We start from the raw sequence: 21490 nt of genomic DNA, 5'->3' as shown, positions 1-21490 counted from the left end.
TCAGAAATAATGAAGGAAATTGTCAGAATTTCTCGTTTTTTAACGATATCTTCAACATTTTTGATTAGAAAAAGGGTTATAAGGGTACTGTTGTGAATAGGTTAAGGTCATCTATAGACTAAAGGTAACTTGACAGTTATTTATTCGTCTTTTATTATGAAAGTAAAATACTGTCCAACCAAACCTATTTATGTTCTGTTTTCTGTAGGGCTGGATTAGCTCAGAGGCCCTAACCCCTGGGTTTGATAAGCAGAAGACTCTAGTACCACGAGGAAGCTTGGTGGAGATATCTGATGGAACCAGAGAAATTCTTCATCAAACCTCGGTTCAGGTCAGTTCAAAAGTCTTAAATGTTTTTTATGGGGGATATTTGTAGAATTAATGACGTATTTTAAAAACTGTTTAAAAATATATTATAAGACCTAATTTTATTTATAGATGTTGTAAAGATGAAACATATTCCAGGTCGCACACAACGGATAAGACTTTAAAGATGACGTTGAAATCTTTAAAGAAGTCTGAAATCTAATTTTTTTTGTAGAATCTGACGTAGGGAATTGGTTTGTTTATGGTCAGTTAAAAAGTATAGATTTCATTGAACCTTGTATTTATGGCAAAAAGACTTTTCTAAACATTCTCAACTAAAATCAGATGCGGGGTTAAAACCCACACACACAAGTCAGGACTTGAACCTCCTGGTTGATTAGTTTCTGTAGATTAATCTTAAATGGCGCGAAACGTTTCAAAACTCTCGGCTTCTGATACGTGGCTCTGAATGGTTGAATTTTATACAATTTTCAGGATACAAGATTAGGTTAGTCTCGAGATTAAGAAAAAGAGAGGATCAAGTATTGATCTCGATATCCACCATTCTAAAGTTCCCAGCTCAGGTTGTTTAGTGGAGCCTAAAGCAATCCTTAAACCCCATCATTCAATTTTGTTTGATTTTTTGATTTTAAAATCTCAGAATACGAGCTTTTGTACTGTTTGAAATATCATTAAGTTTTTCCTTATTCTAGGTAAAGGTTCTGGATCAGAGAAATGTTCGGATGGTTCCGCTTGTATCAGATCTGTATCCGGTAGGAAGAAGAGGAGACCAGACATATCAACTTCTTAGGTTAAAAATTATATAGAAAATATATTATATTTTGTCTCCCTTTCACCTTTCGCCATCTAATTTATTTTTAATCGCATTTTCTCTGAGATTAGTATTATGAATGTCTAATTGATTTGATATTGTTAAACTGGAATAAAACTCAAGTTTAAAAAATCAGTACCAAAGTAACCATCCAAACGGAAGATGAAGATCAAAATACGGTCTGGGTCCTCCAAACTGGGGGGGGGGGCTTCCAGATCTTTCTCCTGAGACTCCTGATAAGACCGGGGACCGAATTCAATGAATTTGAACTGCCTACCAACAGATAAAATTTAAATCACCGATTTAAATACTTCCTTGATCTTAAACCTTGAATCGGTGGTTCAAATTTTAACCTGCATGTTGGGGTGTTCAGTGACGTAGCTCAAATTCATTAAATTCGGTCCTGGGAGGTATAGATGATGCAGAAAATTACTATTTTGAATTATTATTTGATACAAAAAACTGCATCAGGTTGATGAATCATGGTTAATTATATTCAGAGGAATTCCTAGTGAGGAGAAAAGATACCAGGAGGTTGAGAGTGGAAGGATTAAAGATCTAGCGAGGATGAAAACTGGATCTAGGGTTATCTACCAGGGACCAGGAGAACCTGAGGTTCCAGGTCTAGTTAGATATCTTGGTCAGGGTCCAGATGGAAGATCAGGTTGGGTTCTTGGACTAGAGATACTGGTGAGTAAACTCGTAACGATTAATAAATACCTATAAATAATGAAAGCTAGTACTCAGTTTGATGGAATACATATAGAGAAGAGGTTGAACTAGTTTTAGCTAGTTGAACTACTTCACTGGGGCATTCTGGACCAAGTAGATAAGTGGTTAATTTAGTCATACTTAGTTCAACTACAACTCTATATACTCCGCCCTGCATATTAGCACATACATAACCGTTGTAATGTTAAAATGTACATTGTACATGGAAAAAAATTAGGAAATTTTATAATAAAAAAAAATATATCAAGCCCCTATATCTTTACAGCCTGATGTCGTATACTTTAGATATTTCAAACTATGACATCTGTTGTGACATCTGTTAAGTCAAATAATCTAAGTTTGAAAGAATTACACCATCAGGTTGCTAAGGATAGGGATTTTAGTTTATGGCAAAGACTCAATTTCTTTGTTTTTAGGAAAATAGCTGGCAGTTCGGAGTTACAACTGGGGTAGAGGGAGGGAAAACGTATTTCAATGTACCTTGTGAGGTAAATATATTTTATATATTTTTATATATTTTTGGTTCACGTTAAAAACATTTAATTCATTCATTCATATTGAAACTAACCTGTGAGTAAATATCATAATTTATTGAAACTTTTCTTCCACCAAACAACTTATTGCGTTAACTTGTAGCTATTAAAAATTGTTGTTTTTTACTATTTTTTTGAAAAATATCAGTAAAAGTAAATTAAAATTAACAATTTTTAACTTGTTCTTATTTAGAAAAAGTTTGGAATATTCTGTGATATGAGTCAGATCAAAGTTTGTCAGAATTCTTGTGATACTTCGCGGCCCGGTCAGCTTGGGTCTCGACCCAACCTACCCGGTAGATCCAGTGTTTACGCACACCCAGAGAAGAATCAAAAATATAATGCGTCAGATGCGTTCGGTCAGCCGTCGAATACAACGATACAGTGCGGTCAGTCGGCTTTAAACAAACGCGTCAACATAGAGTCAAATCGTTATAATGTTCAGCTTTACGACAGCAATAGTGCTAGAAACAGATTCAACAACAACAATATCAACTCATACGACAGGAAAACATTTATTTTTAAAATCTATTTTTAATCAAATTATTTCTTTACACTTAGCTAAAACTGTGTTAAATCATTGAATGTTAATTTGACGGTAGCTCAAGTCTGATTTCTAAAGATTGAAGGATTATTATTAAGACTTATACGGTTTATTTTTATTTTATAAATGTTACAGGGAAGAATCAAAATTCCTCAAGAAATTTCAGAATATACAGGTAACGATTGTCTACCTTTTAATATTAAATCATTGCTTAGGATCAAGGTTTTAATGAAAGGAAAGTTAATTGTAGTTGCGTATACTCTGCGTACATATTGAAACTAGTTCTCTCTGGGCGGAATTTGTAAACAAGAATAGATGCATCAACGTTCGTTTAGTATCCAAGGAGGTTAAAAGAATTAAATGATAATTTTGATAATTCACATAATAGTTTCCTATGACCAGAATATTTCATTGATTTTTTTTGTGAAAGATGGATCCCATGTCAGGCTTCGACATCCGTCTTGTGTTTGCATTACCACCCAGAGACAGTACACTGCAGTACAAAAGATCCGTACACCTCTGAAATAACTTTCCTTGCATTATAACCTTGCTTAGGATACGGTTTTTAATCTGGATCCGGATTCAATATACATCAAAATGAAATGGATTCTTAGCACTTAAATAAGTTCATTCTAGTTTTTCATTTTTAGTTGAAAAGTTCAAAAAAGAAGTTTATGCTTCATAATATCTCGATAACCCTTGGGTCACCCTTATAACTATTAATGTACGGCTGATTTAGAAAGTGCGGAATATTTTTTTTTTTGCGGGACAAGTATCTAATGGTTTATATTCAAGGGATATTTTACATGGGTGAGACATATTTTACCTCTAAATTGTCCCAAGCGCAGTCAGGGGGCGGAAACGTCATGTGCGTGTGTCTGTACCAAAAGAGTGTGTGTAAAGTTTACCGTACTGGTCTGCAAAGCAATGCGACTGGCTTTCTCATGCCAGACCAGTGCCATTTCCTTTCCCTTTATTCCTATTCCCTGGTTTGAGTCCCGTTTGCAACGTACACTTTACAGTAAAAGTAGGTTTAAAATAGAGCAAGAAACAAAAATTATTAATAATTTTATTTAATAAGTATGACTGGGTAAATTTTATCCGTAAAACTAACACTTCATAAAACATTTTTAGTTGTAGAACTTAATAAACTTTGTTTGAGGATAGAGAAGCGGAAATTGATAAATCTCATTTATGAAGTTAATCTCGTTGTCTGTTATTCCTTTCATAAATGCTGGAATTCTTACTTCTTTAATTCAAACAAGTTGTCAATCCCCCCCCCCCCTATTACTACACTCATTGATGAGTTTGGTAAAATAAAGATTGAGTTAATCTCTCCTTGCCCACCGGGGGGGGTGGGGGTATGGAGGAGTTAATAATTAACTACATTCATTCAAAATTTTCAACCTCTGTTGACCATGTATTTGTATTAGCTCATGTTTTCTTAGTCTTATCTGTGCCGGTTTCTGAGTAAAGTTTAGAACACAGTTTAATTACTTTGTTATAGGTGGGGTGCAGGGATTAAATTGGAAAGGGGCCAACCTCCTTAAAAACCTCTCAACCCCTTACTTTAGGGGAATGTGTCAAGTTCGGGGATTGCATTAACTCGATTCACTGTTTACAAAATTGTGCTCAGAGGTTTTCATCCGTTTTCCCTTTTAATCATAATTTTTGTAACTGATTTGATTTATTTTACTTCTCGCGTGATAAATAAAAAATCAGGNCTTCGAGATAGTACTGCAGGTGTAACTGCAAATAGATTCCAGTTAAGAATGTGAAGGGAATAGCTTTCTACTTTTAGTATACTTCCGTTATCCTATCATCCTATCATTCAAAACAGCTTACATAAGCTTCAGTGATTAAACATTCGGTTTTCCTCGCAGTTAGAAACAACCCTTTGGTTGACATCTGAAATATACAGGCGTAGAGAAATTTAAAACCTGGTCTATGGAACTAACGTACACATAGTTATAATAAACCGGCACAATATAAGTTAAAGAACCGGTATAAAAATAGTTAAAAACAAGTTAAACATGTAACGTGAATATATTTGCGGAAACGGCAAAAATATTTTTTTTTTTTACTGATGCCAAAATAGTTGCGATGAGACCCAAAAGAACTGTAAATATTGACGGTCTGTACTAAAAGAAACATTGTAAAAAAAGAAGTACCAACCATTCAGACAACTAGTAATATACCTATTTGAAATAGTTTTAAGGTTTCTAAAACTTCTCACCATGAATATGTATTCCGGGGATGTAGAAAGCTATGGTTCATTCAGTAGTTATGCATCCATGATTAATACAATGCATCAAAATATTCCATCTCATATAAGTCGAGGTATGTCCCCGGCCCTGTGGACGTCTAGTGTGTCTGTCGTGAACCCCGGGACGGGCGGGATGTATCTGACCAGCTACACGGCGTATAATACAGGCTGGTCAGCTGACCAGGGAACCTGGAACCAGTCTGGAGCCGGATATATGCCTGGTCTAGAACATCAGATGTATTGTGAACCTGGAGCTATTCCGCAGAATATCACCCAACCACAAGGAAACAATCCATAACCATCTAAAATATTTATATACCAGAGAACGATAAGTAGTCGAATTAGAATGTTTGCTTTCAAAATGAAGTTACAAAACTTAATTTATCGACTGAAAATAGGATTTAAATTTTCATTATTTTTATTCAGATACATACCACTAAACTTTAAAACCATTCTACATATCTTTTCAACCAATACTTACGCTTGGTAAATGTGCTCTCCATTTTTCTTTCTGTTAGTTGGTTAGTTTATCAGTTGGAAGACTGTCTCGTCCTGTATCTGCTATGACCAGTACAATGACCGAGGATTGGGCAACAGCTGCGCCTACGGTCATATCAGACTTCTTGACCGCAACCTCATCTCAATGGGACACTTTGTCCTCCGTCCCAACCCTGATGCAGGACTCGTTATGGGATATGGCGTCATCTGTCCCTACTCTCCAGAGGACACCGTCCTGTCCTTTAACTGAGACTGATTTGTTTCTGGAGGATACAGAAGAATCTAGTATCTCTAGTAGTTCCAGCTGTAGTGGTGGATACCCAGAGATTGTGTTCTCTCAGGTTTTAAAGAAACATAGATGATTCCACTAGGGTCCTAAGGGGGAGGGGGGGTTGTTATTTAGGTTGTGGAAAAGGATTGAATGAGAGATTTTAACCTAACGAATTTGAATAAGAAAAGGAAAAGCTAAAATGTATTAAATATTTGTTTGATAATTGTTAAGTTATCGTTTAAAAAACATAATTTTTTCTTCAGGATGCTGAGAGTGAGAGCGATCCTGCTCCGCCTGTCCGCCCTGGGCGGAGAAAACCAAGCGAAAGCTCAGACTGGAGTCGGAGTAGAACTGGTGGAGGCGAGGATTCATTCAGTTGGGATCCAAACTCGAAGAAGAAGTATGAGAAGGATAAGTACGAAGAGAAGAGAGGAAGAAGAACTCCTGATTCTTCAAGGAACCAACCCAGAGTTATTCCAGAGCTCTATAAACCTGCCGGAGAACAGAGGAAGTCGACAGGTTCGGATTTCAAGGAGGAGCGGGGACTTGTATCTGGTCGAAGTTTTGAAACCTCAAGTTCCTATGAGGAACTTAACTACGATGGTAGAGGAGACAGGATGTACGGTATTGGAGATAATAGACAAAGCAAAACTAACAGTCGACAAGGAAGACCTAGGAGTGGACTGGATAGACCAGATAGTCGCCATGGACGTTCTGACAGTCGACAGGGGGATCTAGATAATCTCATTATCAGGACAGATAGTCGACAAGGTGGTACAAGTCGACTGGAAGGAAACAGCTGTACTGATTACTCCGCTAGGGAAGGATCCAGGTTCGGATCTCGTCAGGACGGATTTATTAGAACTGATTCGCGTAGCTTGCTCCTAGATAACAGTGAGACCAGTCTGGAATTTACCGATCAACGTAAGTAAACTCTTTTGTATAACTTATAAAGTCACAAATAATTTCATAACGATTTCGCGTCGATGATTTTTTTTGCATTGTCTCTTGTGGTAGTCTAGATACCCCCCACCCCCCAATATTTTTTGTTTTGCCAAATTTTCAAGTTTGTCTTTTAATTTGTATTGCTCACTGTACGGTGTTTATGTACACAGCTGACAAGAGCCTATATGTACAATGTGCATTGTAAGGTGTACAGTGTACACGTTTTTTAAAAATATTTTTTTAAGGCTTGAGTAAAACAAACAGCTGACATGTTTACAGCACACCAAGCTAATTGTTTAGTGGTTAGGTTAATTTTTCTTTAAACTCAAATTTCTCCCCTTGTTATCCAAATCCCAGGACTTTATTTCCAGCGACATTGGTACTTTTTCCAACAGGCGTATTTTCAGGGTTTTTTCAGAAACCTTTTACCGTGACGTCTTTGCGACATCATAAATTCTACTACGCATATAACACCTGAAAGTGCGGAATTCAATCATTTTGGGTTGCATTTAAGTTTTTAACTCCTCTCTTCAAATGATCCCGTATCCCTGTAAACTGTACATCGTTTATTCTGTTAGTTAATGAACCATGTGGTACATAGTATACAATGTACAGCGTTTATTCTGTTGGTTAATGAACCATGTGGTACATAGTATACAATGTACATATCTTGTCTGGTACATTTAGTTAAATTTCTAGTGTATATTCTATTCATTCATATTTTTATTCAACTACAAAGCACGAGATAATACAAATAAAAAATCACAATTTACTATGTAGTTTGGACCCGCCTAACCAGAGTAGGTTGTTTTAATTGGTTGGCCCACTATAAACGAATGAGAATTGCAGATAAAAACAATGTACATTGTACATTTTAAACATAAGAATGATAATAAATCAGGTAAAAGGTAAGGAGGAGGTGAGGGAGTATAAAGAAAAGGGAGGATACTCAGCGTAAGGGTTGGAACAGAGGGTAACATAAGTTATTAGAATCATGTTTATGAACTACAGGGTGAAGAAGATAGTAAAGACTAAGTTTATTTAGCTAAACACTAATTAGTAAGCAGGTTTTAAGTAAGGAATGCAGTTTTTTGTCTGCTCAAAACAGTTGTTTCGAATCAATGATAAAATTATATTATAACATATTTGTAGTGTAGTATATTAGCTTGGGAACCTAACTTTGCTTGGGTTCCTGAGACATACAAACAAACAGAGAATACAATTTTGAGTATATATATATATATACTCGATTGATTTGGCGCAGATTGAAGAGAACAAGGATTGTTTCCAGAAGTTAGACGGAATTTCAGAAATTCTCTTTAGTCCATGCTTTCCCTTTACATTAGACCCTGCAACCTGATCAAACATTAAATGCAACTTTTGCATTTTCTTCTATTGTTTTAGTTTAGGTGTGAACTAGTTAAATTTAGGATATGCAACAGTTGCAAATTATTTTCAGGTGTTCTTTTTCAATAATTGGCTAAGCGTAAAACTGACCACAGAAGTTGGCTGACTTCCAAGATTAAAAAAAAATGTTCATAAAACTAATTTTTTCTTTCTTTTCTTTTATTTTTTCTTTATTTTTTAAAGATTTTTTTACTGTCCTCCTTTTGTAAAGTTTAGTCTTGGGAAGGGGATGGGGGGATGGGGGGAGGGGGCGGGGAGTTAACTAAACTTTTCTTTCTAAACATTCTTATTCAGTCTAGTAAAGCATAGTTGTAGTGTTTGTTAGTCTGTATACCCTGTTCTTCAATATATGTACTTTCTCTAAATGTAAACTAAAATGGAAAAATTATCCACATCATTAACTTTACCTCGTTTTCAATTCAAAATTACACAAAATAGATCCTTCTATTATTCATATCTTAATTAATTAAATACATTTTTTAAGTCCTCATTATCTTTTAACGATGATGATAATACAAATGTTCCATTAAGTTTTCCAACTAGTGCTTAGAATATTTACATTGAAGTCTGCAGGTTCATTGAGGTTCATTGGATTCACATTGGTGTTTCTTTAAACCGGTTTATTTTGAAATCTTGCATTTTTAAGCAATTATTGATCAGAAAACAAACCTTTTGACATTCTTACCTAAAAAACATGTTAGATTTTTTTCACGTTTGGTTTTGAAATTCAGAATTAGAATAGTTACAAGGCCGCAAAGTCGAACCATTAGTTCTCCATCAAATTAAATTCTTTCTTATGTTAAGATCTAAGTGAGTATTAAAATTAAAAAAGTTTTAAGTTACTTGACGTTTATTTTTCTCGTGAAGTGATGTTAACTCGACAAATTCTGATAAATATTAACATGACTTCTAGTTTATCTCAGTTTCTTAAGTCTATGTAATACAGAAACTTAAAGTTTGCAATCCAAGAGTATTTGCTAAGAATTACATTTCAAACTTGAGAAATATTTAAAGGAATTTCAAAACATTTTCGTTTCCTACATATTCTTTTCTAATGAATGTTTTGCCTTGACAAATAAGTGATATTGTAACCTCTCTAACATTTTTAAATCATTATCAATTATACTGATCCAATATTCATTGATACACATTTAAAATTCATTTTCATGTATCCAACAAAAGTTAACAAAAAATCTTTTTTTTTTGACAGTTTAACCAGGGCTGAATTCTTTTAAATGAAAATCTTAATAATGTTAATTAAAACATGGTTTAAATACAATTAAAAAATTCATTCATTCATCAGAAGTCGCCATTTTTTATTTCATGGATTTATTTATTGATTTATTCGATAAAAAAATTGTTTTGAATAATTAGTTATTAAATATTCCCCTCCCGATATAATAACCCCCCCTATCCCCTCTTCCTTATGATTGTAAGGAGATGACGTAATTCTGTGCTTGCTTGTGTTTTTAGTAAAATTTGTTTCGTTCACAAAACTTGCTTTCACACATATATAGAGTTCTAGCTTTCCATCTTTTAGAAGAAGAAATTGTTAAAAAGACTCCACCATCCATAGAATTTACATTATAAAGGTTTAAAAGTAGTAAATGTAACTAAAAGTTACGCAGAAAACGTAAAAGCATATTTTAGACTGTGACGTCATTGATAATTAACTTTAGGCCTTGCACTTGTCAATCCTAATAACCTCAGAAATCATCTTTCGTTAAATCCCCTTTTTTCTTCAAACCCTGTCATTTGTTTTCTCTCCCAGTATTCCTTCCCCTCTTCTATATTTCTAAAACTCTGTACTGCAGCTCCCTTATCTTAAGACCTCAACCCGTTCTTACTCTTCCATCACCCGAATTCCACCAATTCTAACCCTCTCCACTACTTTTACACCTTCCTCCACTACTTTTAAACCTTCCTCCACAACTTTTAAAACTTCCTCCACTACTATTAAACATTCCCCCAGTACTTTTAAACCTTCCTCCACTACTTTTAAACCTTCCTCCACTACTTTTAAACCTTCCTCCACTACTTTTTTAAACATTCCCCCAGTACTTTTAAACCTTCCTCCACTACTTTTAAACCTTCCTCCACTACTTTTAAACATTCCCCCAGTACTTTTAAACCTTCCTCCACTACTCAACTTTTAAACCTTCCTCCACTACTTTTAAACCTTCCTCCACTACTTTTAAACCTTCCTCCACTACTTTTAAACCTTCCTCCACTACTTTTAAACCTTCCTCCACTACTTTTAATCTTCCTCCACTACTTTTAAACCTTCCTCCAGTACTTTTAACCCTTCCTTCACTACTGATAAACCTTCTTCCACTACTTTTAAACCTTCCTCCACTACTTTTAAACCTTCCTCCACTACTTTTAAACTTCCCTCTCTTAACCTGTACCATCTATCATCGTTCCATGTAAATTGTAAATTAAAACAAACTGAATGTTTCAGAGGATAGCGAGGATCCTTGGTCTAGTGAACAAGAGTTTCCACTCCTGGTAGATCTAGGACGGGGAGTGAAGGAAGTACCATGGAGCGGAGAACCAACTAAACCCTGGAGAACAAAGAATAACTCCTGTATTGAGAATTCTCTCCAAGATGACACAACCCGAACCTGGGGAGAGATATTAAGTAAACCTAGTCCCTCAGGTTCTCAGTCCTCCAACCAGTCAGAGCCAAGGGAGGAGACTCCTAGGTTCGACCAGCTCACTGAGGAGGGTAAGGAGGGAGTACACATAGCAGTTGGCAGTATGGTTCAGCTAGAGCAGACGGGTCAACCTGTGTTTGGAGTTGTCAGGTAATAATAAAAACTATTTTAACCCCTCTGCCACTGACGGTCGTCATCATATCTATATTTTTTGTTGCATGAATGACAGTTTATTATTTTCTTATGTTCATAAATGTGGTTTCCTACTGTTTTATTTACTCTCCACTTCAACTAATTTAATAATGATATTGGAGTGAGTACTGAGCAACCTTCTTTTACAGTTTCTTTAAGTGCAAATATAATTGATTGCTTCAGTAAGAACATTTATTAAAAACAAGTGGAAAATGTCAGAGAAGAGGGGGAGGGGGAAGTTTCTTGACTGATTTAAATCCAATCAACGCTGAATATTTTCTCTTACCTGAGCGCCTTTCAATCTTCATCCTATTCTATAAAGCTCATAGCTGCAATGTGTGCATATATTATATGTATGTATATACATGAGTATTATGTATGTTTGTTTATATGTCGTTTTTCACACTTTTGTGAATCCTTTATTTATGCTTTAATATTGGTCCTAAATATTGGCGCATCTTGTGCATAAGATAATGTTGAAAAATGTTTTAGAAGTGCACGTTCCCTCTTAAAGTTTTCCATAATTCTGATCTGTAATTGAAAATGAGTATTTATAAATGAATAAAATATACAATTCTCTAGATGGAGAGGAAGTGTGGGAGATAAAAGAGATTGGGTTGGAGTAGAACTAGAAGATATTATACCTGGAGGGGGTACAGGATATCTCCAGGTAGGGTTGGAGTAGAACTAGAAGATATTATACCTGGAGGGGGTACAGGACATCTCAAGGTAGGGTTGGAGTAGGACTAGAAGATATTATACCTGGAGTGGGTACATGATATCTCCAGGTAGGGTTGGAGTAGAACTAGAAGATATTGTACCTGGAGGGGGTACAGGATATCTCCAGGTAGGGTTGGAGTAGAACTAGAAGATATTGTACCTGGAGGGGGTACAGGATATCTCCAGGTAGGGTTGGAGTAGAACTAGAAGATATTGTACCTGGAGGGGGTACAGGATATCTCCAGGTAGGGTTGGAGTAGAACTAGAAGATATTGTACCTGGAGGGGGTACAGGATATCTCCAGGTAGGGTTGGAGTAGAACTAGAAGATATTGTACCTGGAGGGGGTACAGGATATCTCCAGGTAGGGTTGGAGTAGAACTAGAAGATATTGTACCTGGAGGGGGTACAGGATATCTCCAGGTAGGGTTGGAGTAGAACTAGAAGATATTGTACCTGGAGGGGGTACAGGATATCTCCAGGTAGGGTTGGAGTAGAACTAGAAGATATTGTACCTGGAGGGGGTACATGATATCTCCAGGTAGGGTTGGAGTAGAACTAGACAATATTATACCTGGTGGGGGTACAGGATATCTCCAGGTAGGGTTGGAGTTGAACTACAAGATATTGTACCTGGAGGGGGTACAGGATATCGCCATGTAGGGTTGGAGTAGAACTAGAAGATATTATACCTGGAGAGGGTACAGGATATCGCCAGGTAGGGTTGGAGTAGGACTAGAAGATATTGTACCTGGAGGCGGTACAGGATATCTCCAGGTAGGGTTGGAGTAGAACTAGAAGATATTGTACCTGGAGTGGGTACAGGATATCTCCAGGTAGGGTTGCAGTAGAACTAGAAGATATTGTATATTTCATAATCTGAGAATTACTTTTGAAAACATTTATTCCTGTTTCTAGGATTTTTGATAATAAAGACGACATTTTCATATTTTCCAGGAATGTTCGAAAATACAGCGCCAGCGAAAATTATTTTGAAACAACCAATTCAAAAATATTTTGAAATATTAACTATTTACGAATGCGTCGAAAAATAATCGATGACTACTGTTTGTAATATCTGAATGATTTGTTTGGAATTAAATTGATTTGTTTACGATCCGGGTTGAATGTTGCATCTTTCCGAATTTGTATGGACACTACGTTCTTCGGTAGAAGATAGAAGTAAGATAAGTAGCGATCAAAAGCGCTTTTTTATCGCATTAAGCCTATACCCCCTTTCATTTTTTGCGAACACTCCCTTTAAGCTTGACTGTTTCTGTGTGTCCTATTCATTAATTCGGTTCTAAATACTTTCCTACAACCTGTTCTTATCGTTCCTTCATTCCATGAATTCCTTTCAGTCTTACAAATATTTAATAGGACTGTCCTTGTAATTTTTAGTGACCCTCCATTTAAAAAAGATGGATATCTCAGTCAGCTTTGAGTGGTAATGTTGTGAATCAGGCATGACACTATAAATAAAGGGTCTCTTAAAATTAGGCGTACAGTCCCTTTAATTAAAGAATTTCCTTATACATTTGACCCTTCCCTATCCTTTAACATTTCTCGTATAGTTCGTAATTTAACCTACACGTTGGCTTTCTACTCACTAACATTACACTTGATAATTATACAGCACAGCACAAAATAAGACCATTTAAAACCTGTCAAAATCTTGTTATAGAATAAAATTTATTATTCGCATTTGCTTGCGAGTATGAAATATCCTGAATCATTAAGTATCTAATAGTCAGGATTTAAAAAAATTTGAAGCATATTTTCAAACCAAAAATATTTGAATTTTTGTCCAACAATTCTAAATCCTTTATTTGAGTTTTATTTCTTTCTGACTTTTTAATATATATTTCTGTGATGCAGGTTTCAGGTCAAAATATGAAAATTTTCGAATTGAATATATAAACCCAGGAGTAGAGAAAATATTGAATTGGTTTAGGCCTGGACAGTGGACACAGTCTTTTCAACCTTTATCCAACCTTTCATTCAAGTAATCTCGTATTTACCTGCGCCATTATTAATTCAGAAAGAATCTTATATTTTTGTAACTATCATCCATTTTTCTTCTTTTTCTTATATTTTTACTTAACTTTTTCCATCTGGTATTATAATGTTTTTGCAATATCCATTATAGTTACACCTTGAATAATTCATTTTTGGGTTTGGGTTTGTGGCAAAGACTCAATTCCTTAGTTGACGCAGGTCTTTATTTCTCAATACAATTTTTGTTAAATTTTCAAGTAAGCGGTGTTTAATTTGTATTTTTTTTTTTTTTTTAATAGAATTTTATTTAAAGGGACTGTTAGCTTAATTTCAAATGATTTCAATAATGGCAATGTCCGATTCACAACTTCAGCCTTAAAACAATTATCTAATCAATAATGTGGAAGATATTGTTGTTTTTCAAGAAACCATTATTGAAAATTGTCAGTTTTCACAATTGTAAAAATGATATCTAATTCATACTTGATCAGGCAAAACTTTTAAGGGTACCATTGTGAATTGGCCATTGCCATCTTTGAAAAGAGGTTAACTTGAAATTACGCTAGCAGGCCCTTTAACACTTTCCTATTTCAGGGGAGATCTATGTTCTCCTGTCCCGAAGGTAAAGGAGTATTTGTCCCGGTGACTCATGTTCGTCCTGACCCAAGGTTCAATGAATCTGGATTAGGTGCTTCACAAGAGTTTGGAACCCTTGACTGTCCGCCGCTACCTGGAGTATTCGCCCCGCATCCCGCCGTGGCGGAAGTAAGTAAGGTCGCAGGGCGGAATCGTGGTATCCAGGGGCATCAGAATTCTTGTTATCTAGATGCTACTCTCTTCTCCATGTTTGCATTCACCGGTGTGTTTGATTCCTTACTCTATAGACCCAGGGGACCCAGAGATATTCCACAGGTTAGTTTACTTCACACTTTTCCACATCATATTTGATTTCAACACCTAAATGCGTAGATTATAATCCTGACCTAGATTTTAACATTCTTACAAATCCCAAATGTGAATTCGCAATTCTATAATAATAATGAAAAGAGTTTCAAAATGTTCCTGTAAACTTTTTTTGTTTTTAAAATATTTCTTCTTGTTAAATCTTAAATTGATGTATTAATGTGTATATATATATATTTACATGTCAGCTATAGCTGACCAAACGGCTAGACCGAATGGGCTGAAATTTTTTGAAGGATTCGTAGAGTACCCCTGGGGGTAACAATAGGCTAAAAAACGGAAATTTTTTTCTTTCAAAAATTCCACGGGCAACACCAGCACTTCAACTAGTCTTATATGATAAGCTCGCTCATATATATTATTTATATATATGTTAGTTGGCCATAAAAAATTTCGGACATTGGTTAAAAAATCTAAATTATTTATAATTTTGTTTCAATTTTTTATATTCTTTCAAAATTTTCATTATTTTCCTTGGAATTAGTATATAATAAAGCTTCTTGCTCATATATATTATATATATGCTCATATGCTCATATATATTATATATATGAGCCAAACGGCTAAACCAAATTGGCTGGCATTTTTATCAGGAAACCCATGGCTGCCCTGGGGGTGCCATAGGCTAATTTTTTTTTTCAAAATTCGAAAATTGGGGGGGAGGATTTTAAAAGTGTTCAATAAATTCCATGGGCAACGCCGGGTACTTCAGCTATTTGATGATAATAATAATTGCAGTATGAGGAGGTTCAGCGTGTGCTCAGGGATGAAATTGTGAACCCTCTTCGCCAGCGTCTATTTGTACGAGCTGACCGGGTCATGTCTCTCCGAACCCTACTCAACAATCTCAGCAATGTATCCGGTCTCATGGATCAGGAGAAGGATCCAGAGGAGTTTCTGAACTCTCTTCTAAATCAAGTAAGCACTTTTTGAAACCTCATTTTTTGTTGATTCTTTCTTTCTTTATTTGATTTTTAACAATAGAGTTTTGTTTTTTAAAAGAGGTATCAGAGGGCTTGAAGTAAAATTCATAATAAATTGTGAATCAAAATCAGTTTTGGTTTTATCAAAAGTTCTTTAAAGAATATTATAGAGATCTTTTTGTTGAAATTGCTCTCCCAAAATCTTATTTATTCTTTTTGATATTATTCTTGATGTTTTTAAAGGTGATTTCAGATTGTATTCTAATTTTTAATAAATAATAAATTAGGTATCGCACGCTTTAAATTATTAGTTTGTATTTCAACTTTTGACGTACATGATTGATTATAGGCATTAAACGCTCTAAATATGTAATTTAACAAGCCATACCTTGTTCATTTACTGCACGCACTCGATAAAATCTGGACTTATTAGGTTGTATTCCAATTTATAATTTCTGATTGCTTGTTGCTAGGTATTGCACGCCAACCCGTACCTGGAGCTCTCTAGCGGTCAATCTTCTCATACATATCAACTCTTTGTAGAGAAGGATCCAGAACTCGTTGTTCCATCTCTCCAGGTAAATAATGGAAATTTTCCCTTTTTTAAAGAATTCCCCCCCAATTTAGGTTTCTGTTTTGCAATATTTGATCAGAGCTTTTATAGAGACTGCNATCTGTTTGATCAGAGCTTCCTTTCAAGTCGTGTAAAGCTGACCTGCGCCCCACCTGTTCTCATTCTTCAAATGCCGCGCTTTGGTCGTCAGTTCAAGATGTACGACAGGGTCATTCCCACACAACTGCTGGACATAACAGACGTTATTTCCGGGATCCCGCGCCAGTGTGTCGTTTGCGGTCAGCTGGCTACCTGTGAATGCGCCCAGTGTTACGGGGACCAGGAGCATGGTTTACAATCTACAGCGTTCTGTGATAAATGTCTGATAAGATTGCATCAGCATGCAAAGAGAAAGCATCATGTCCATACAAGGTTCGTTTCCTTTAATAATTTTAATTTCTCATTTTTAGCATACATGATTTCTTGATAAATTTTTATCTGTCACCTTTGTTTTTTTGAAAACATTTTTTCTTTCTTTCACATTTATTTATAAAGTCTCAGCTGAAAAGCTCTTAGATGCCGGAGCTGAAAACTTTAGAATGGTGGATATAGAGATTAATGCTTGATCCTCTCTTTTTCCTATTATCGAGACTAACCTAATCTTGTGCTTATATCTTGAAAATTGTATAAAATTCAACCAATCAGAGTCGCGAAAATGAAGCCGATAAATTTAAAATTTTGCGCGCCATTTAAGATTATATACAGATACGGGAGGGACTCTCTAATTTAAAAAACCGGGTTTAGATTTTTTCTCTACTATATCCAAGAAAGAACGGTTTAAGAAGAAAATCAAAAGTGTGTCCATTGGATACTCAGATTAAGTAATCGAGATTAAGGATACCTCATTCTAAAGTTTTCAGTTCGGGTCAGCCAATAACACGTTTGCTTTGATAGCCTTTATGAAAGATAGAAAGAATATTTTACTTTTTAAGTTACATGCGTTTTTTTATCTTTTACCCATACAACTCTGGAATAGGAAAACGACTGGTAGACTCCAGTTACGGTTTTAAGTATTCCAATAAATATTTTGTATAGCGTATACCGTTCCATTTCATTAAATATGTTGATTTTTAGTCTTTTGGTAAAACATATAGATTGCTTAAATGTCGTCTTTCTATTCCACATTTGTTTCTGATTAGATTTACTACAAAAGAGTTTTGACCTCTATACTACTCCTATACCCGTTGTATTATTTGCTCCCCTCTCTTTACAACTATGTTTGGTAAGAAAGCCTACGTTGTGGATAATGAAGCTGGGAACGAACACTTAGTGTTAGCGGAGAATTTCTAATAAAATATAATGTTGGCTCTAAACTCTGCAGTATAAACCAACCTGTCATTTCTTAGACATAGAACATCACAGTTTCAGCGGACACAAAACTTTTAAATATATTTATTCAGTATTTCACGTGAAAAAGATAAATTGTATTTTGAAGCTTTTTAAACAACTAGCGTTGTAGATAAATGTACTAGGTTAGAGGGACAGTATTTAAAAAAATCATGCCCTATGCACAACGATACCCTAATAACCTTCATCTGATAAAAAATGAGGAGGATATCGTTGTTTTTCCAGCTTTAACAATTTACTCCATTGTCTCTAGCAAGAAGTTCACAATTTATTTTTTGTAGATATAAATAACCCATTTTTTAAAGAGAGCTTATTTGTATTCCAACAAAGCTTTTAAAGGTACTAATGTGAGGTAGATGTGCCACTGAGAATCACTGGAAATTACGCTTATAGTCCTATTTGGAAATAAAGGAATAATGATTATATATTCTAGGTTGGAGGCTGCTCTAGGATGGAAACAGGAATAATGAATATATATTCTAGGTTGGAGGCTGCTCTAGGATGGAAACAGGAATAATGAATATATATTCTAGGTTGGAGGCTGCTCTGCTCTGGGATGGATAATGAATATATATTCTAGGTTGGAGGGAGCTCCAGGATGGAAACAGGAAAGCAGGATCCCCAGAATAAACATGGAGCTGGTTGCTGTTGTGTGTATAGAGACTAGTCATTATGTATCCTTTGTACGGTGTGGGGATAGTATTAGATCTCCCTGGGCTTTCTTTGATTCCATGGCGGATAGAAAAGGTAAATCAAAGCTTTATTCAAATATAAAATCAGGATCCATGTTATTTTTATCTGGATTTCAAACTGATTCTAAAAAGTGTATTTAGACCGAATACTAATCCTATTTTTCTAAAATTAAAACCGACTTTTCTTTTTCTGTTTCCGAACGTTGATTAAATATATTTAGGCAATTAAAAAAAATTACCAACAACAACAATATTTAAAAATAATCTTTTGTCGTTATTTTCAGTTTCAATTTAAATAAATGTTTGCTAGAAAATTTTGTCAAACCTGTATTCTTTCCTAGAAATGCATGGAATTAATGTTAATGCAGTCAGACTATTTGTTGGCATTATTTGGGGAGTCCTAACCATAGATAAATAAATAAACATAGATAGCTTATGTACGCAAAATCGCCAAGAATTGTACAGTTCGCGAACTCGTACTTCTAGGGGTCAAAGTGTACTTCAATGATAAGCGGGGTTGTTTGGTGTTTTAATGGATTTCATAGAATAGAGTGTAAAATAACTCCGGGAATGGAACTATTTTAACAACAATATTTCACTGAGCAATATATTATATTGACGAGAACTGAAGAAGGACATGAGAAGGACTAAACTATAACTTAAATTTCTCTCTACAGAACTCATGTACACCACAAGTACTCAATGACATAAGAACAGCCAATGTTCACAACCGACCTAGTTAATCTATATAATAGGAATATCTTTAAAACATCAACATTTATATCTTTCAAGATGAAAAATGTTGTCTTATGCGCGCAATCTATCTTTAACTATGGTCCTAACTGAAATGGACTGTAGACGTCATTTAAACTTAACCTTCGTTCAAAGTTGTATATTCACGATTCACAGTGGAACCCTTTAAACCTTCAAACAATAAGGAAATTGTCGTTTTTAGATCTTTAAAAGAGAAAATTTGGTTCGAACGTTATTAATAAAGAAGATTATTAATAACGTTCGATAACAAGATAACCTATTGTTTTGGCTCGGGTACGCGACGGAAATCAAATATGTTGTAAAAATTCGCAATTTTTGTCGTCTGCATTTTGAAACCTGGATTTGGTGTTAAACAAATCCTCTGTTTCATATTTTGAAGCTCTAACATTACCCAAATATATGCACAATAGGGTGTCTCAAAATTAGATTTAGATACTCTTACTTGGATCTAGGGGTTCGTTTTTGGGACTTTTTTGGATTGTTTTGGTTCTTTTTTTTGGGTCGTTTTCGGTTCGTTTTTGGGTCGTTTTTTGGTTCGTTTTTTGGTTCGTTTTTTGGTTCGTTTTTCGGTTGTTTTTTGGTTCGTTTTTGAGTTGTTTTTGGTTTGTTTTTAGTTCGTTTTTGGGTCGTTATGGTTCTTTTTTGGGTCGTTTTTGGATCGTTTTTAGTTCGTTTTTGGGATGTTTTTGGGTCGTATTGGGGTTGTTTGTGGTTTGCTTTTAGTTCGTTTTTGGGTCGGTTTTGGTTTATATATTCATTCAGGGTCAACATTTAGCCTAGTGTAAGAAAAGCAAATGTATTTTAAATTATTTATTCTAAATATTCATTTATTTATTTATTTATCTAATGTGTTGTAACAATCATTTTCGGATCGTTTTTGCACTTATTGATTTTTCTTAGGTTAAAGACATTGCTAAGTTAATTAAAAGCTAAGTTTCATTAAATTTTTTCTAAAATCGACCCAAAACGACATATCTGGTTCATTTTGGTCTACCAAATCTAAAAATATTTTTTAAATTATTTTGGAAGCGAAAAGTCTGAAATTAGATTTAAACCACATTTTTTCAATTATTTTTAAAATGATAAGGCCGAAGGGTTTTATTTTTTTTAATTAGAAAAATATTTGAAGATTCAGTGGGCCAAAATGAGCCAGGAACCAAAAAAAGTTATATTTTGAGACACCCTACTACACAATGCCTTCAGAAAGGTTCAAATTCTTGACACTCTGTATTCTGCAATTGAAAAGATTTATTTTATCAGATTTAACTTTTCAATATTTCAATCTTCATATTCGTTCGAACAATCAATCTTGGGACCAAGAACCTTTTTCAATTCAATTTTATCCAACATGGTAATATATTTACAAACTAGTTTGATAGAAATCTTGGATCTGTGGAAAATATATCCGGATGCAATAAAAGTGTTATTAATTTATTTTTGAAAATTTTTGACATTCTGGTAAATATTTACTAAATAGTGTGCACTACACTTTGCCGGTTTAATAAGTACAAAATTTTGATTTTTTAGCTAAAAATTATAGATTTTTCCGCCGTCGATGATCTGACTGAGGTTAAAAGGGTTACCATTGTGAACCGGACATACAACTCTATACATAAATATTATATTGTAATAATTACTGTAAATTCAGGTGAGCAGAACGGATACAATATACCTGAGTTAACTCCTGCACCAGAGGTGGATTACATTCTGTCTGAGGAGGGAGCAAAACTTCTCCGGGAGAACCCAAACCTTCCAATATCTCCGCAAGCCAAGCGTTTAATCTCCGATGCATATATTTGCTTCTATCAGAGTCAAGAGGTGCAAATGTACATGTAGTTCAGATGTCACGTGTACGGTTTACGATGTAAAGTAAAAGTAGTTCAGACGTAGCATGTACACTTTGCACGGTACGTGTAGTTTAGACGTTACATGTACGCTGTACAGTTCTGTACAGTGCATGAATTTCAATGTTTATGAAGCTGAGAAACCTATAGATGCAGTGTTATTCAACAACATTCTAGATTTGACAGAACCTATATTTTAAACCTAGATGTAAAACAAGAAAATTGGATTAGTTTCAGATGAAATAAGCTTGATACTGCTAATATATATATATATAGATCCTAAATCTAGAAAGTAGAATAAGAAAGTTATAAAATATGTGAACAAATTGCACAAGCTTGCTTCTGAAACAATATTTAACAAATAAATAATAAATGTTAAAGAAAAGAAAAGCTAAAACCAATCTCGTGATATAAATACAGTATATTTTGCTATA

The 21490-nt window shown here is 34.8% G+C and overlaps 1 protein-coding gene across 3 annotated transcripts in view; it reads left to right on the top strand.

Moving 5' to 3' along the window:
* LOC111708083 (ubiquitin carboxyl-terminal hydrolase CYLD) overlaps positions 1–21490 on the top strand; it is a 21841-nt gene extending 351 nt beyond the window's left edge. The window contains exons 1-16 of one of the 3 annotated variants that reach the window (XM_023481356.1): positions 42–124; positions 209–331; positions 1020–1117; positions 1639–1828; positions 2287–2358; positions 2597–2910; positions 3083–3122; positions 6246–6906; positions 10796–11141; positions 11766–11853; positions 14495–14812; positions 15602–15781; positions 16260–16365; positions 16459–16771; positions 18327–18493; positions 20861–21490. In XM_023481356.1, the coding sequence (XP_023337124.1) occupies positions 1050–1117; positions 1639–1828; positions 2287–2358; positions 2597–2910; positions 3083–3122; positions 6246–6906; positions 10796–11141; positions 11766–11853; positions 14495–14812; positions 15602–15781; positions 16260–16365; positions 16459–16771; positions 18327–18493; positions 20861–21048 (3051 nt within the window). In that variant the 5' untranslated portion in view covers positions 42–124; positions 209–331; positions 1020–1049 and the 3' untranslated portion in view covers positions 21049–21490. Of the gene's footprint in view, positions 1–41; positions 125–208; positions 332–1019; positions 1118–1638; positions 1829–2286; positions 2359–2596; positions 2911–3082; positions 3123–4722; positions 5498–5747; positions 6053–6245; positions 6907–10795; positions 11142–11765; positions 11854–14494; positions 14813–15601; positions 15782–16259; positions 16366–16458; positions 16772–18326; positions 18494–20860 lie in introns of those variants that run through there. The other 2 variants (XM_023481348.1, XM_023481363.1) reach the window with 2 other exon arrangements.

The sequence above is a fragment of the Eurytemora carolleeae genome, unplaced genomic scaffold, assembly GCF_000591075.1.
Source record: "Eurytemora carolleeae unplaced genomic scaffold, Eaff_2.0 scaffold134, whole genome shotgun sequence".
In the NCBI taxonomy this organism is placed as follows: Eukaryota; Metazoa; Arthropoda; class Copepoda; order Calanoida; family Temoridae; genus Eurytemora; species Eurytemora carolleeae.
Note: the sequence above shows the minus strand (reverse complement) of the source record. Positions and strands in the feature narration are given on the sequence as shown.